Source organism: Anabas testudineus, chromosome 6 (genome assembly GCF_900324465.2).
Source record: "Anabas testudineus chromosome 6, fAnaTes1.2, whole genome shotgun sequence".
In the NCBI taxonomy this organism is placed as follows: Eukaryota; Metazoa; Chordata; class Actinopteri; order Anabantiformes; family Anabantidae; genus Anabas; species Anabas testudineus.
This window is the reverse complement of record NC_046615.1, coordinates 10,513,831-10,530,296: the sequence shown is the minus strand read 5'-3', so window position 1 is coordinate 10,530,296 and position 16,466 is coordinate 10,513,831. Positions and strand designations below refer to the sequence as shown.

Here is a 16,466-nt window from a genome sequence, read left to right as displayed (position 1 = left end):
CGTGGGCATCGCTGGTGCTACTCACCGACACACACACACACACACACCGTGCGGCCACCTGAGAGCACGGGTGGGACGGGGCAGCCGAAAGATGCCATGTGACGTTGCGCACAGGGTCACAGCTTGTTAAATGTGCGTCCATTCAGACTCAAGGAAGAAGAAAGCAACTGCAACAAGTGAAAAGTCACAACTAAAAGTGAAACCACTGCATGAGAAATATTTCACAATAAAAACACAATCGCAACAGTCAACAATTTAAGGGCTAAATAATGGCTGGTGTTAAGCTGTGACCTCAAAGGAGGATCAAATTAATTTCTGTCAAATAAGAAGAAGGTGGAGTCTGGATCTCAGTGGATGTCCTTTTTTTTTTTCTCCATCCTGTTATCTGCTTATTAGAGCCTCATAAAATAGGACAGGTGCAGCCACTAAAAGAGTCTCTTCCACCCGTCCCATTCTCACACTCTCGGCCCGCACAAACGCATGTGTACTGCTTTTGTTCACTGAAAAGGCCCCAATTGAGTTGTGTGTATGTGCGAGTGGGGGGTATGGTTACGCTACATACGACATGTTGTTGGTATTAAAGCTCCGGTTTTAAAGAGGAAACCGTACGAGTCAAAGCAATTAAAAGCCGTCAATCTGCTGAGAAACCCAAATGATCGTACGTTGTAAATAAATAAAGGGGAAAAAAAGGAGGAAAATCTTATTTTGATGGTTTTATGAGAAGCTAATTAGTTTCTAATGAACATTATAATATCTATTATATCTGTCGACAATTGGGAAAAACTATGTAATACCAAAATTACGCAATTCATAATTTTTCAAAGCATTATTAATCAGTAATTGTTGGGGTGTTGGCCTGTCGCTGGGTCGTAATAATAATGAAAAGGATTGTTGCTTAAAAAAAAAAGTGTTTTGTTGAATTAGAGTAGAAAACAGTATGTGGTTTTAAACATAACAATATGTACGCTACAATACTCACTTCCACATAACCACCTGTTTTATAACACACCTAACGTCACTCTTAACATAAAGACCCAAATACACCATACGTGATAGATACGAGGTACTAGATATAAAAACAGTACTGTTGTGTGTTAATGTGGCTGAAATCCCAACGTTTAGCTGCTTTACTGGCCAACAGTATTTTTTAAAGGATTGATATATGATAGAATACAGCAGAAAATAATAGAAACATACAGTAAAAGAGAAGAGGAAGTGCCATGCAACCAGACGTCCTGGATGTTTCACTTCTAACCTAACATTTGACTACTGGACGTATCATGAGTAAAATAACGAAAGGTACAACTGCAAAAGTTTCACATCCCCCACCTGAAAATCTGCATCTGCTGGAAAAGTCGTAAAACACATTTAACAATGTAAAATACACCTTGTGGCTCTGAAGAACATTTAGCAAATGTAAAGATCTGGTATAGCGTATTCAAATTCAAACTGTACAAGACAAAGCATTCGATTGTGAATTGTTTCTGTGTTTATTATGTACACGTACAAAGGGCTTAAAGGAGTGAAGGTATAAACAAAATGAGAAACAGGAAAAAAAACAAAAAACAAATCAAAACTTCACACATTTGTGAACAAAACACTTCAGCCCGTTTCTTTCTGCTCATTCGGAAAAACATCTTTTATAAATCATTTTCAGACTACATCATATCACAGACTCTACACCTCCACTCCACTGTGTTTCTGTCCCTGCCCTGTTCACTCGTTGTAACGTGACAGTTTGAGTCGGGGGATGATGTTCATGGACTGCAGCTCCTGGAACAGCAGCTTGCAGGCGTACGGGATTCGCAGGGAGGAAACGTGGCAGGACGACTTACAGTAGTGACACCTGGAAGACAGAAACAGAGAATCAAACTAGGCACAAATCAGAGCATAACAGGCTGTGTCTTCATCATTCAAGAAAAAAAAAAGAAGAGATTTTTAGATCTTGGGAGCACTGGGAAAACTTAACAAATATGACACTACAAACATATTAATATGCTACATTCTCAGGGGGAGCCCAGTTACAGAGCTGTCCTGCAATAAAAACAACCAGATCTTGCTATTAAAATCCTGTTCAGAAAAAGACAATCATACAGGACTGGAGGTTTGTTGGTCTTGGTCGTTAACACATGTGAGTAGATCACAAAAACGCTGACGTTCTTGGTATGCTAGTGTATATAATGTATAACTTATCGTAACGGGTATGATGGATGGGACCCTCATACATTAGAAGATGATGCACATCAGATAAGATGCTCCACTTACCACCCAGAGTATCCCAACAGGCCGCACTGTCCACACACATCCACCTCAAAGGCATCACTGGAGATCATGAGACGCTCCAGTAGCAACATGCTCGCTCCGTAGCCGATCAAACAATCACGCTCCATTTCGCCCAGACGCAGGCCTCCGTCTCTGGAGCGGCCCTCCGTAGGCTGCCTGTTGCCAGGACACATTTGGGGAAACAGGTATAAAGTTAAACCGCTCCCTGTGTGAATTTATTGATAACAACATAGGTTTATTTCTACTGGTCTTTGTAAATCAAGGTAAAATCTCAAAATCCTTGATTTCACCTGGTGAGAACAGCCCTGGGACCTCGTGCTCTGGCGTGCATTTTGTCAAGAACCATGTGCTTCAGTTTCTGATAATACACAGGTCCAAAGTAGATGTAAGCCTCCAGTGGTTCTCTGATGAAAACAGTCAAACATTCACATTGAGGAAATGCATCAATACATTTTTCTACACTGCAGTACAGAATATTTGCATTAGGCTACAGTTCAGTGACATAAAATCTATATCTATATAAAAATAAAAATAAAAATATAATAACAATTAAATAAAATTAAAAATAAACTATTTTTTTTATACATCATCATCTTACAATTATGTGGAATCGCTGTTCCCCATTTATGATAACAGAAAAACCTTTTGTGGCTTTTGTTAGTTCAAATAATGCGTCTGAATGTGCCTTTCTCGTGAGCTGTGTTAATGGGATCAAACTTGCTCTTTTATTTACCCGGTGATTCCAGAGGTGACGTAATCTTTGCCCTGGTAGTTGTATCCGTAACGGATGAGATCTTCACACACATCCTTCACCTTGCTGCCTCCGAAGGCTGTGCCATAGTGAAATCGTCCATCCAGGACTCCCGCCTTCCCAGCCAACAGTTCAATCAACTTTCCCACCTAACACATACGCAGAAATAAAACAACAGCTCAGTTCATTCATGATCGAATGTTGATAGTGTGGGTGACATTAGATTACACATGTAACCTCTTGGGGTGGGACCAGCAGTCTAAGGATGACTGATTTCAACAATTCCACTGGGGTCGCACCCAGAGGACCCCTGACCCCATCACATAAAAGGAAACACCTACTCTCATTTCACTCTCAGGCCACAGAAACATCCTCCCGAGCCAAACATTTCTGAGCGTTTTCCATGACAACCACGACTAGCAAACGCACAGGCGCTGACAACTTCAGCAGTAAAGACCATCCACGTTTTTACAGTGCGAGGAACAAAAAGCAGACAGAAAGGGGGCCAACTAAATGTCACTGTACTCTGCTTGTTTGATCAAATATCCACACACTGCTGCAGTCAGTTTTGCTGCCAGATGCCTGAGCAGAAACAAACATCTGTTTATGAACGGTATGACTGCTACTTATTGGCGTCAGCGGAGGTGTGCTCTGGAAGCCAATGATAAGTCAGAGGGGAATGAGGTTTTTGTCTGGTCAACGTGGAAGGTGAGGTGATTGAGGCCGAGCTCACTAAATAAATAAATAAATAAGCAGGTTTACAGGTTTTGTTTTTACATGTGTTTTTGTCTTGTATGACACTATAGTGACTATTTTTGGGTTTTGGACGTTTGGCTGGACAAAACATATCAGTTTGTATTTTCTGACAATCACAATGAATGTTAGCTGCAGCCCAACAAAACATGTTTCTCCAAAGTTGAGATGAGTCGTACCGTACCGTCATTCTGGAGGGATATCCATGAGGGTTCATGATAATATCTGGACAGATGCCTGTGTCACAGAATGGCATGTCCTCCTGTGGGACGATGAGACCACAAACACCTGCAATACACACACACACACACACACACACACACACACACACACACACACACACACACACACACACACACACAAAAGAGCAGCGGGTAAAGTGCAACGATTGGATACAAAACACATCAACAATTAACATCTCCCATTTAAATTTCAAGCAAAAAGCCAATTTCCAGTAAAACGTCTACCGTCACTGAGCGTACTGACGCTTTATGTGGACCTCTGGTGGATCATGATATTTCCATACTCATGTGGACAGACTGAACCCTCTTTTGATTTACATGATGTGGGGGGACAAGCACCCTGGTAGGCAGGAGTTTAAGTGTGAGTGCAAATGTTTGCTGAGGGGCCAAAGCACTCTTGGCTGGCCAGGGTAAACAAATTGTACGCCCATTTGCAAATGAAAAAAAAAAAGAGGAGAGAAGAGAGCAGGAAGTGGAGAAAGGTGCTTAGTTTGACAGAGAGACCGGGATTACACATCCACGACTTTCAGTTCAACTCAGAGGAAGTAAAGGGGATCAACTGGAGAGGAGAAGTTGACTATTATCCGAGCAGTCAGTGCTGCAGCACACAGCAGACTGCTGATGCCTTACAGGATGTTGTAACAGGATGTTGACTGGGAACAAGTGCAACGATTTACTGGAAAGTCATCCAACGGCAGGAAAGAAGTGAAAAGAGAAGAGAAAAAGCGAGAACGGGCGGGCCAGAAGAGAAGCTGAAAGGAGAAAATAAAAAGAAAGAAAAGGCTGCTGAAAAAGTTTGAAATTCAGAGTAAACGTAGGATAAAGATAAAAGAGGGGAGGAGAAGAGAAAGTGGAAAATGGTGGAGAAGTGTAAGAGAGAGAGAGGGAGAGACACTAGTTCCCATAGCAGACATCCTTGGTGTTGTTTGTTTTGTGTGAAAGTGAATGATAAAAGAGGCATGAAATCAGCAAATAAAGGCAAGACAACAGCAAGGGTCCAGAGCCCTCCATCACAGCTCATACAGCTCCATGCTGGCAGTTCGCACAATAGGCCCCTACTACTGACAACCCCTCCACCACCTCCACAAGCTCCACAGCTGTGTGTGTGTGTGTGTGTGTGTGTGTGTATGTGTGTGTCCGGTAAATAATTAACTTATTCTGCTCTGCTGACCAGGACTTATGAGAGTAGTCATGAGAAGCTGGGAGCTTATTCACTGCAACCAAATTCACCTCTAATTAAATAATAAAACCTTGATTTAGGATTCAGTTTAGGAATCTATTTAAAATACGTGTCAAGCAAGAAAATGTGGTTATTTCTACACAACAACAACAACAACCCCACAGGAGCAAAGTTGCAGGTCGTACAATCTTCTCTGTAAGTCCTGTAAAGAAGCTGTGAACAACTCAATGTGTGCGCACTCCGATTTTAAACTGGGCAAACATCAGCAGCACATCTGCGCCTTTCCGTCCAGATTTCCTCCAGCTAACCCTGCGGCGACCTCTCTCTCTCCGTCACTATCTGAGACAGAAGACATTGTCCCATCCCGAGCTGACCGCCCAGTGGCCACCACGTTAATGAAGAGAGTAAATTATGCATGGCGCCAGTTAGCTTTTTGATTAAAACATCATACAAGCCCTCTATAGGGGAGGTGCTGCAAAACAATGAAGGTTGTAAACACTTTTTTCCCCAGTAGCAGCAGAATACTGCTGGGGTGTAATAAATTTGCATAGTCTGGCACAGGACAAAGGGCCAATTAATTGAAAAGAGCTCTTGAAAGATGAGGACAGGGGGGCAGTGACAGAGCAACAGCTACTGGGACTTGACTCAACAAATGCTCAGACGCAGGGATTTGTTTTTATCCAATCATTCGCAATCTTTTACAACAGGTTCAAAATTGTTCTTGAAGTGCTGAATGTTAATGCAATTCTTTGTAATGTGCTCAGTCAGGTTTGAGCTAAACACAAAGTCGCTGTTTCGTAGAGACGACGTGACTGTGCTGAGCTCTGCACCTTTCTGTCCGTGGCGACTGCTGAACTTGTCTCCGATCTCCGGTCTCCTGGTCTGCCTCAGCAGGATCTTGATGAGGAAAGCATCCTCTGCATTGGATGAGATCATGACCTTCTCAATGTATGAGTCTGTTGAGCCCTTGTAGCTAAAAACAAACAAACAAGAAAAAAACTACATTTTTCGCAGCATGACTTGCAAGTAGTCAACATTTTGTACTGTGTTGAAATCCATGCAGCTGAACAGGTGGTGCCCACAGCGAGGTGACACAGGCCGAGGTCACAAGTGAACAAGTTGGGTGTGTGGGTACGGTGATGGGAGCTGATGTGCACTTACCTGATGGGCACGTCTTTGTACTGGGGCTGACCTGGCTGGGTACTGCCCTCCAGTGGTGTCTGTGTGACAGTTGGCATGGACTTGTTCACCAACACCTGCTTGTTCTCCACTCTCTCACCTGTGCCACACACAAGATACAGCAGATCACAAAGTGTTACCTCCCAAACAGGAAGTGACGTGCTCTTTAAGCCTGCTTCACCTCATTTCTGCAACTTCCTGTAAATCGAAACAACACACAGCCACACGCTTACGTTCTAGGACAGGGGGCAGATATACGCTGACAACTTATTCTTTCTTTAGCTCTTTCAGATTCAACTCTTGCAGCTGGGTTTCAGCTTATGCCATGATGTGCTACCTGTTCATGTATTTCAAGTAAAACTTGAGCTAAGATATCATTTTTCTGCCCTTTGTACATCTGAAAAACAACATTAACGTGAAGTGGAACACAGACCATCAAATCCCCACTCACGGTTGTTTATGTTAAACAAGAATCTCATGTATTTAGTGAACCACATTTAAGCAGGTAGGCATGGGTGTCCTCCAGTCTAGCTGATACTCACCGGGGGAACAGATGCCATCAGCATCCAGGATGTTGTGCCTCCAGATGGGCTTTCTTGTGGCAGCATCCAGCATGGGCCCCATCACTTTGTCAAAGGTCTGGTTGGTGTAACGGCGTAGTGTGCACTTTGTGTTTTTATAGACGAGGCAACGGCCAAATCCTTGAGAGAGACATGATTACAGTTACTTGAACCCTCAACTGGCGGCTGACATGTACACGTCTCTTTAAAAGTAAATTTAACTCAAGATGAATCAAATGAAAGCTGAGATCACACTGGTGACAAACTGTATTGTGTCACATTGAGACAAACAGCTCTCACCTCTGTCAAGTGAAGCTTTGTTGAGGACCAGAGCGTCCTCAATGTCGTAGCCGCTGTAGCTCATCACAGCCACAGTCGCATTTTGACCAGCAGGCAGCTTCTCAAAGTCGATCAGCTCGATGGTTTTCGTTTTGACCATGGGCCTCTGAGGATACGCCAGCAGATACATCAGAGTGTCGATACGGTTCCTCTGGTTGTAGCCAATAGTGCCTGGAGAGAGAAGACAGGGGTTGAAGATATATAGGATTTAAGTTATACAGTATTTGAAACAAATATTTCTGTGACTCACCGATATTAACAACTATTATTATAATCAATTTTCCAGAGTGTCAACCCGTCAAATATTACAAGTGTTTAACCCTCATGTTGGGGGGGTCAGGGCTGGGCCTGGTTTGCAGAGTGGCGCAGTAGAGGAACGGGGCAAGTTATGGCATAAAGCCTGGCCTCCCTGGAAGCCTTGACATTTGTCAGATGCTATTACTTCACAATCAGGCTACAAGCACAGAGCCTGTGATAATAGGCCCGAGCCACACAACCAGATTTGCACATGTATAGGGCTGTCCACACAAAACAGACAAGGCAGAGGATATTGGGCCAAATATAGTTCCAGTCTGTGTTTTTGTAAAGATGGGGGGAGGGGAGGAAGGGATGAACGGAGGTAAAGCAGTGGGGTGGGGGCGACAGAGGTTCTTACGAATGTTAGCAGGGCCATTTGGGGAAGTTTTGGTTACCAAGGAGCTGCGGGTGCACACTTTGTGGTCTTTCGCAGCTGAGCACACTGACCCCCTGAGCACAGCCAGAGCAGACACAATGAATTGCTAATGACACTCTGGGTGACTGGCAGGGAAAGGGCCTCCGCACACACACGGCACAATGGAGAACCTACGCAAGCGCCCCATGTTTGATGTTCATGCGCATACACACACCCGGACACACATACACACACACACATAAGAAAAACACTCAATCACACATACAAATGTATTCTGACAAGACGTCGAGCAGGAGCAGAGTTTTGGGGTAGACAAACCAGCGGGCATCGTGTATCTATACTTTTTGTTATTCTAATGCTCTTTTGTATGATTTTAACTTGTGCAAATAAAAGTCTAAACTCTGAACCAGCAGATTTAGATGGCTTAAGAATAGGATTCGTGTTAGATTAAATTACTGTAAGTGTCTATGTTGGTGAATGTGCGTGCACAGAAGAAAGCACTGCAGCTGTGTAGAGGATGTTTGAGAAGGGATTTGAGATCTTTCACACTTCATTGACCTGATTGCTGAGTGAAGCTACCTGCTCAGCGGAGTCTTACCCATGGCCTGCTTGCCCATAGCACACTGGTATGTGTTTCTGGGTGACTGGTTGTGATGGGGGTAGGGAATAAGGCCAGCACACACCCCGAGCAGTGTAAAGGGCTCAATCTCCAAGTGTGTTGTGTCTCTATGGAAATACAAAAAAATAAAAAAGAGAGTCAGTGAATCGGTGTGTTGACTGACATAAACAAACCAGGACACTTTTTCATGTCTGTTGGATCACGTGCCACTCACTTGTTGATCATGTGTTCATAAAGGGAGATCTGACAGTCATTCTCCTCATTGACATCCAGATACTCCACCAGGCCCTCGTGCAGAAAATCCTCAAATGTCCTGGAGTTTAAAAAAAAGCCTGTTTTTTAAAATACACACAATTCTTCACAAATGAATGCTCTAGTTCTAGTAGTAGTAGTCGTAGTAGTAGTAGTAGTAAAGTAGGTCTGACTCCCTGCCTCACCTGTATCCCTGTGACAGATCTTCAATGTGTTTGCTTTTCACCATTGGCTGTCCCTTCTTCACTATAATGTACGGCCTGAAGGGGAACAACAAAACAGGTCAGAGAGAAATACTGTCACAACATGAATTAGTTATTTTTACCATCTCACTATTACAACACCACCACATGTTTTAGAAAAGTCTCACAGTTTATAACAATTCAGAAAAAAAGAAACGCGCTGAATGTCCTGAGTATGGAAATTTATGATGTGCAAATATGTTGTTTGTCCTACTTACTGCAAATCAACAACATTTATATTTAAGCCTTATATTGCATTAGTTATCATTTCTGACGTGTACATATCTAAATATTCCCACCTGCACAGTCGGCCTCCATCCGATGAGATATAGACACATCTATCTGTCAAGTTTGTGGAGATGGAGACAAACTCGTTGATGAAACCCGCCCTACGCATCAGCCTGAAGGTGTTGACCAACTTATGGTGATCTCGAATCACGCCGAGAATATTTCCTGTGGACAGACAAGTGGGTGACACATCTTTACAAAACAGCTGAATCAGCTTTGATTACAGGAATAATCTGATGCCTTGTTGGTTAGATGAGGAGACTGATGTGTCTGAAGCTAATAATGGCATTATTGATTTAAATAATTTTTAAGATTTTGTGTCATAATCTGTAGCCAGCAGTCTTTAAGAGTGAACAAACATTTTCATTTCTTTTTTTTTTTTTTTTAATAATTGCCAGATAAATGTTTCCTGCCTCTGTTTGACAGGTGTTTGTGTCTCACACTGAGTTGCAACTGATGACATGTACATTACTAACCTCTGTCATTTCCACAAAATGTCAGAATACTTTTATAATAGAGCTCAAACTGACGTCTTCAAATGACTTGTTTTGTCCAACAAACAGTGTAAAATGCAAAAGCGTTGTTTATCATTATACAAGACAGAAAAGCAATTTGACATTTGAGAAGCAGGAACCTGGAAATATTTGTCAATTTTGCTTGAAGATGGACTCAATCAAAACAATTAACAAATGTCAAACCACTGTTGGACCCATGACATATCAAAAACTTGCAGAATACAGTTACAGTTACTCTGGAAGTATTAAACACTGTGCTGAGTCTACTTTGAAATTCTCAAAGACTCACTTCCACAAATGTTAAATAGGAAAGAAAGACCAAAACAGCATGCATGTACAGTAGTGTACTCTGAACCTCCACAACTGGAGAAAGCAGAACTCAAGCTGCCTGCAGCGTTTTGTTCATATCAAGTCTGACAGACAAATGACTGGAGAACAGAGGAGACACTGTGCTCTGCCTCTGTGTGAGCGCACATTTGCAGTGAACACACTCTGAGGGCTTTGACACCTGCTGCTACCAACTAATTAAATGGTATGGCAGCTAATATAATTTGACAGTTATCAGAGGCGAGACAAACATATACAGTAATTAAAGGTCCAAGTTCTGACTCAAGAATAATACCTACTGCTGCCATGAAATTAATAACTTATCAGCCTTACTGCATAATGCAAAACTGCCTTCTGTAAACTAAATGGAATATTTTCCCTTCATGTTCTTAAGTAATACATTCAAAACAGGAAGGATTAGAATTTCTTTTCAAGTGATCTAAAGCAAAAGCATCTAGTGTTAATTTGTGCTATTTATTTATTTATGCATTAGGCTCTACTTATGCGGAGGAGTTTTACCGTTGAGGAAGACGAGGAAGACACTGGGGTAGGAGAGCTCCTCTCCACACAGCAGGTTGACGTCTTCAACCCCGAGGTTGAAAGCCAGTTTGATGATTGGACCGTCCTCCATGTCAGTGGTGATGTGGGTCATTAGAGCCAAGTTCTTCACCAGACCACAGGCCTACAGAACCGGAATAATGACATTAATCACATGCATACGTGTGTTTGAAAGTTTATGCGTTTATTCTGAATAAAGTTCATTTCCACAGTTCTCTGTGATAAATCACATCAAATCAGTCCACAACTATACTTAGTGTAATTGTAACACTGACAAGAACGTTTTTCCTGCTTTTAAGGTGTCTTGTGAAGATGACAAAATGTCACATGACCCATTTCTCATATGCACATCACAGCTGTGCTGCAAATTCCTTCAAACTTTTAACTGAGTGACTTATACAAGATGTTACTTAACAAAGAGCTCCAGTAACTCACACAGGTGAAACATCTTTTTATAGGTTTACTTCACTGAAATGAAACACTACATATTAAAACCACCCAAAACTGAAGGCAAATGTGCAAAAGCAGATTTTTAAATTCAGAATATTTAGTCAAATAACACAATAGTAAAGATATCTATGCTGCATTTGTCAGAAAAGAGTTGTAGTTTGCTGTACATGTACTATATTTGTATTTCTGTGTACATAAATACCGTACATGCATGTCCAGAGGGTCCATGATTACTGGAAGTGGAAAGGTGAATATTCAATATGCACAGTTTACAGTGTGACAGGGTCACCTGGAGCAGGTGAAGTGTGGCTGCGGCAGCTCACTCACCTCTCCCTCAGGAGTGTCAGATGGACACAACATGCCCCACTGTGATGGCTGCAGGGAGCGCGGACCGCTGACCTTCCTGGTCTTCTCAAACTGGGAGGAGATCCTGGTCATCATGCCAAGAGCTGAAATAAAAGAGAGACGTGACAGGACCTGGGTGACACCTTGACGGTCCATCTTGAATCTCTTCAGAGACCAGTTGCCCTGTGGACAAAAATAAAAGCATGAAAAATAAGTCGAACATATGTTTAATGTTCATATATCATTATGTTTCCTTATATGTTAAATAGGCTTAAAATCGTATGCATGATCACTTTACAACGGACTGTTCAACCCTTGTTACCAACATGCAGCTTTTGTTGCTATGACTAACACCTGCTGCTCTATATTAAATTAATTAAATGCCTACAACAAAGTCAGAAAGAGCAGTTTCTGCCAAAGGTATTAAATGTTACTCCCAACACACAGAAATCAGGCAGAGCTGGCAGTGCCAGGATTTTTCAGCAGGCCACATCGTTATTTGCACGTGGATGTAAACCTGGATCCTCCAGGGTAAAAGATCCTTCATGTATGTCGTCTTGTATGCCCACACTCACCGTGGATATGGCATTGACCATGCCATTAGTGATCTGATCCTGCCGCATGTGCTTGACCACATCAAACTGAGCTGCTCTCTGTTTGGGAATGATCTGGTCAGCGATCTTCTTCAGTTCAGAGTTGAACTTCTTGAAAAGATCTTCAAACAGCAGAGACAGCAGCTAGAAAAGACAGAGAGAGACCACTGTCACTACACAAAAACATTTTTAAATGATATTTTTCCACTCAAGTCTCTAAACTGAACACAGAGAGAAAACAACAATCATTTTAGTGATGGAGTCGTCATGGTCTCTTTACATGGTCTCCTGGCATGCCGCATCTGTTCATGTCTCTAATCAGCAGTGAGGTGCGTTTACAGTCAGATTTAATAACCTGGTGTGCCGGCTCACTGATAAGCCTGACCTGGCCTCCGTCCCAGGTCCCTGTCCTCCTCTGCCAGGCCTTCAGGAGGCAACCTCTCTTCACAACCCCCACCCACCCTGTACATTAGCATGCATCAACACAAACAGGCAGAGCTGCTTGAAATTAATAAAGAAATTAAGCTTCCGTTATGCAGCCAGGCCAATTAGTTGAATGTCAGGGAGCCATAATTGGAGAGTGAGGAGATTGCTGGTGTTGTTAGTGTGTAAGCCCCCTATTGAAAGAGGACTCTGTGCTCCCCCTCCTCCCATCTCCTGCTCCTTATACAGAGCGCGTTGGGGTGGGGGGAATTAAAGGCCTTAAGACAGCAGTAATTACATTATCAGAGCCGGGCCTGCGGATTAGCTCAATCGCTCCAGTCAAGGCAGCAATTCTATTGTCATGGTGCTGAAAAATCCCTATGCTTCCACAGCCTCAGGATTTTGGTGCCACCGCATATCTCTCTCCTGACAAAGCCAGGCTGGAATAGGAAGGGGGGTTTACAAAAACAAACGGGGAGGGGGAAGAAAAAGCTGCGGAAAATAATGAGAGTTTTATTAAAAGAAGGAGGCAGGAACAAAGATGCAGGTGAGAGATCGCGGCTGGAGCAGCCACTGTCCTCTGGTCCAGCGCTGTGATCCATTGACTCTAAAGCCCGTGAACATTTTTATTACGTTCCTATTCAAGAATTATTAGCATTGAATATTTTGTTTTCTAGTGGTTCTACGAGTACAGAAAGGGAAGTAAACAATGCATAAATGAAATGAATAAACAGCCGGTCCAACAGGGAGCCTTTAATTGCAGAACTGATCCCAGGCTCGTTTACAGTTTCCTGTTGATCAGAGGACAAGTTAACAAATAAACTGAACTTATTAAGCCTGATTTGTTTTGTCTTGTAACGTGAAATATATGACGACTGAATAGGGGATTACATCAAGTATTGTACAGACTCTAAATGAGACCCCCTGGACAGGTGCAAAGAGGCATACCTGTCCGGCCAACTCAAGACGTTTGTTGCCATAGTAATCTCTATCGTCCACCTTGTTGTCCCCCTGGGCCAGGATCACTCTCCTCACCATTACAGCCAAGTATATACACTTAGCCCTGAAGTTAAACTCTTTGACCTGCAAAATACAAAATTATATACAGAAATAAATATAATTAAGTGAGAATAACGGAGCGTAATCTATGATTCTGTTTACGTACAGGCACATGTGTGAGGATAAGAGAGGCTAACAGCTCTCTGGCCTCCTCCATCTTGGTCTTCTTAGGGCCTCCCCACATGCGCTGCCTCCGCACTTTATTACCAAGGTACCTCAGAGCCTGAGACACAGAGCAGAGAAACGTCAGGGAGCAGTCAACAGGAGACACGACTATTAATACCAAAACAACATTTCTGTTTCCTTTAAATTCGGACAAATCTAAATTTCAAGTCGCAGTCAAGTAGTTTGTGCCAGATGTTAACATGGGGAAAAGACATCATTATAAGTGGACTGAGAGTAATGGATACATCATAAATATGCAAGTCTAATAATCAGATAACAGAATTTATAACGGCATTTAAAGGCAGGTTTGTCTGATACTTGTGTTGTTTTAAAATGATCATTGTGCAGAATTTTATAGAGAAAAACACAAATAACATTAAATGTATGAGGCTTATAGGAGGTCAAGTGAATCACAAAGGGCATGACGCACACAAACATGTGCACAAACCCTAAACACCTGAGTCAAAGCGCCTTTAAAGCTCTATAGAAAAGGTCAAAGGTTAATGAGGCTGAAGACTTTCTGCAAGACCACCCATCCTGCCCTCTATGATGCATATATATGTATGTGTGTGTATATATATATATATATATATATATATATATATATATATATATATATAAAAGAGAACTGTGTAAAAAGGTGTTAATATGTAATTGATAAATAACCACCACATACCACTATGACCTTAATAATAAACATATAGTAGAATTACCACCTTTCTGACAGTTTCAATTCAAAATGAGAGTTTTGTATTGAAATACATTAGATTGTACCTGGTAAAGTGTCCAGAGAGTGTCCATATGTTATGGTCACATTTTGATGTTTATTGATATAGAAATAGAAAAGAAGTGACAGTCAAATTTGGTTTAGACCGATTACTAATCACAAACTGATAACAATGTTTCTTAAGCCTTATCTGCCTTTAATTATATAGATTTAGGCCTCATTGTGCACAACACAATGACCCGATGAATACCGTGAAAAGACATCATGGAGGCTGGCACAGAGACGAACATGAGAGCTGCGGCGGCCGGTTGCTAGGAAGCAAATATGGCCTCATCAATGCATCAGTGGTTCCTCTAACAACATAATCTTTATGAAAAACAAATTGGCTGATTGCATTCATGTGTAGCTGTCAAAGAAAACACACAGCCTCCTGAAGAACCTCTGAAAAGCATTACTTAACTGGCTGGTAAGACAAAACCTTAGTCATCTGATCACAGAGAAGAAAGCAAATGCCTTCTGTCAACAGCAGCAGCCGCTTGTTTCTGTATCTGAACAACAACACTCTGCTCTTCAGATCGACTTATTGGGCTCACATTCATGCTTATTGTTGTTTACTGACTTCCAGCTGAATCCTACTGTAAGTTATAATTTCTGTTGTCTAAATTAATTAAACTGAACAAGCTGTGATTTAAAACTACACATCAGAAGAACAGCTACTGCCTTGACCATGAGCTTGATTATTTTACAAGTGACTTTTGATTTGTCGCTGACATTTTTTCACAATTCCCTACAGAAACAGCTTAATATTTGGATGATGAAAAACATTGTCTCACATAACCCTAATAAAAAGTAAAAAAATAATAATACCTTTCAAAAATGATGTCGCAGACTCCTGATGTTAATTATGTATATAGGCCAAGTTTCTAAAATGCTCATTTACATTTCAGATAATGACACAAACTCCATCTATTTTTGAATCCCATCCTGATTTCAGAATCTTAATCCTCATTTGTTTATTCTCAGTCAAAATAATTATAGTGATAATAATATAGTTATAACTGAACATCAAAGTACACATTATAGTCACATTATGACACAGTATAGTCATTATACTCATTATACTCATCACTATTTATTACAATTACCACTTTTGCTTTCATCCTTTGATGTGCACTGTAAGGATCAAATTTTTCAAATCTACATTGAAAGAGAACGAAAGTTGCGACCTGAGGCTGAGTTGTACTCCCAGTTATTAATAAACTTACTTTTATGTGTTAAAATATTGCTATAATACTGAAACGTTGATTTCATCTGTATCACAGAGATGTGAAAAATGTGAGATACCTGAGTTTGTGTAAAGATCTGTGCTTTCTGGCACTCTTCCAGGCTCGGAGCAAAGCTGGCCATAACGTGCTCCTCTGTACCAATCATCTGCACGATCTCCTGGTCACTCTCTACACCCATACCCTGTGCAGATGACATGGAGACAGTGTGTAAGCTCTGACATATGAGTAAGCAGAAAACACAATGAGAGAAAATACATGGACTGGTCTAAAGTTAAAAAAATTGTGTAACCAAATAAGACCTCGTTGGTGAGTTTAACTACACAAACACAAGACATTTCACAGCTGGAACAAGAGGAGAGCCAGGAGACGTGTGTGTACAGGGAGGGAGAGGTGAACTTCGAGTCATAAGGTTGTCTGACATTTGCTTATGGAAATGTGAGGCTGTGGGAACTGATCCGTGTGTCTCACTGTGGATCTGAGGTCGTTTCTGGAGCCCCTGCAAAAAACGGGGAGAGACGGAGAAGAAGAAGCCTCCCAGGATATACGAGAGCACGGCAAACAGAGCGCGCACGCACACCGTGTCCTGCGGATAATGACTTCAGCTCCTAACACTTGACGCTCACAAGTTGACACGTTTGGAGAGATATGTCCTCAGAG

General features: G+C 41.8%; 1 protein-coding gene across 1 annotated transcript in view; it reads right to left on the bottom strand.

Moving 5' to 3' along the window:
- Positions 1–1,466: 1,466 nt before the first annotated feature.
- polr3b (polymerase (RNA) III (DNA directed) polypeptide B) overlaps positions 1,467–16,466 on the bottom strand; it is a 19,232-nt gene continuing 4,232 nt past the window's right edge. Inside the window, exons 10-28 of the mRNA XM_026365843.1 lie at positions 15,868–15,990; positions 13,738–13,854; positions 13,521–13,655; positions 12,132–12,293; positions 11,539–11,739; positions 10,723–10,885; positions 9,373–9,526; positions 9,017–9,091; positions 8,794–8,892; positions 8,559–8,686; positions 7,249–7,458; positions 6,931–7,089; positions 6,371–6,488; positions 6,040–6,182; positions 3,972–4,075; positions 3,017–3,183; positions 2,574–2,687; positions 2,266–2,439; positions 1,467–1,846 (exon numbers count right to left, since the gene is read on the bottom strand). Coding sequence (XP_026221628.1) covers positions 1,717–1,846; positions 2,266–2,439; positions 2,574–2,687; positions 3,017–3,183; positions 3,972–4,075; positions 6,040–6,182; positions 6,371–6,488; positions 6,931–7,089; positions 7,249–7,458; positions 8,559–8,686; positions 8,794–8,892; positions 9,017–9,091; positions 9,373–9,526; positions 10,723–10,885; positions 11,539–11,739; positions 12,132–12,293; positions 13,521–13,655; positions 13,738–13,854; positions 15,868–15,990 — 2,676 coding nt within the window. The 3' untranslated portion in view covers positions 1,467–1,716. The remainder of the gene's footprint in view (positions 1,847–2,265; positions 2,440–2,573; positions 2,688–3,016; positions 3,184–3,971; positions 4,076–6,039; positions 6,183–6,370; positions 6,489–6,930; positions 7,090–7,248; positions 7,459–8,558; positions 8,687–8,793; positions 8,893–9,016; positions 9,092–9,372; positions 9,527–10,722; positions 10,886–11,538; positions 11,740–12,131; positions 12,294–13,520; positions 13,656–13,737; positions 13,855–15,867; positions 15,991–16,466) is intronic.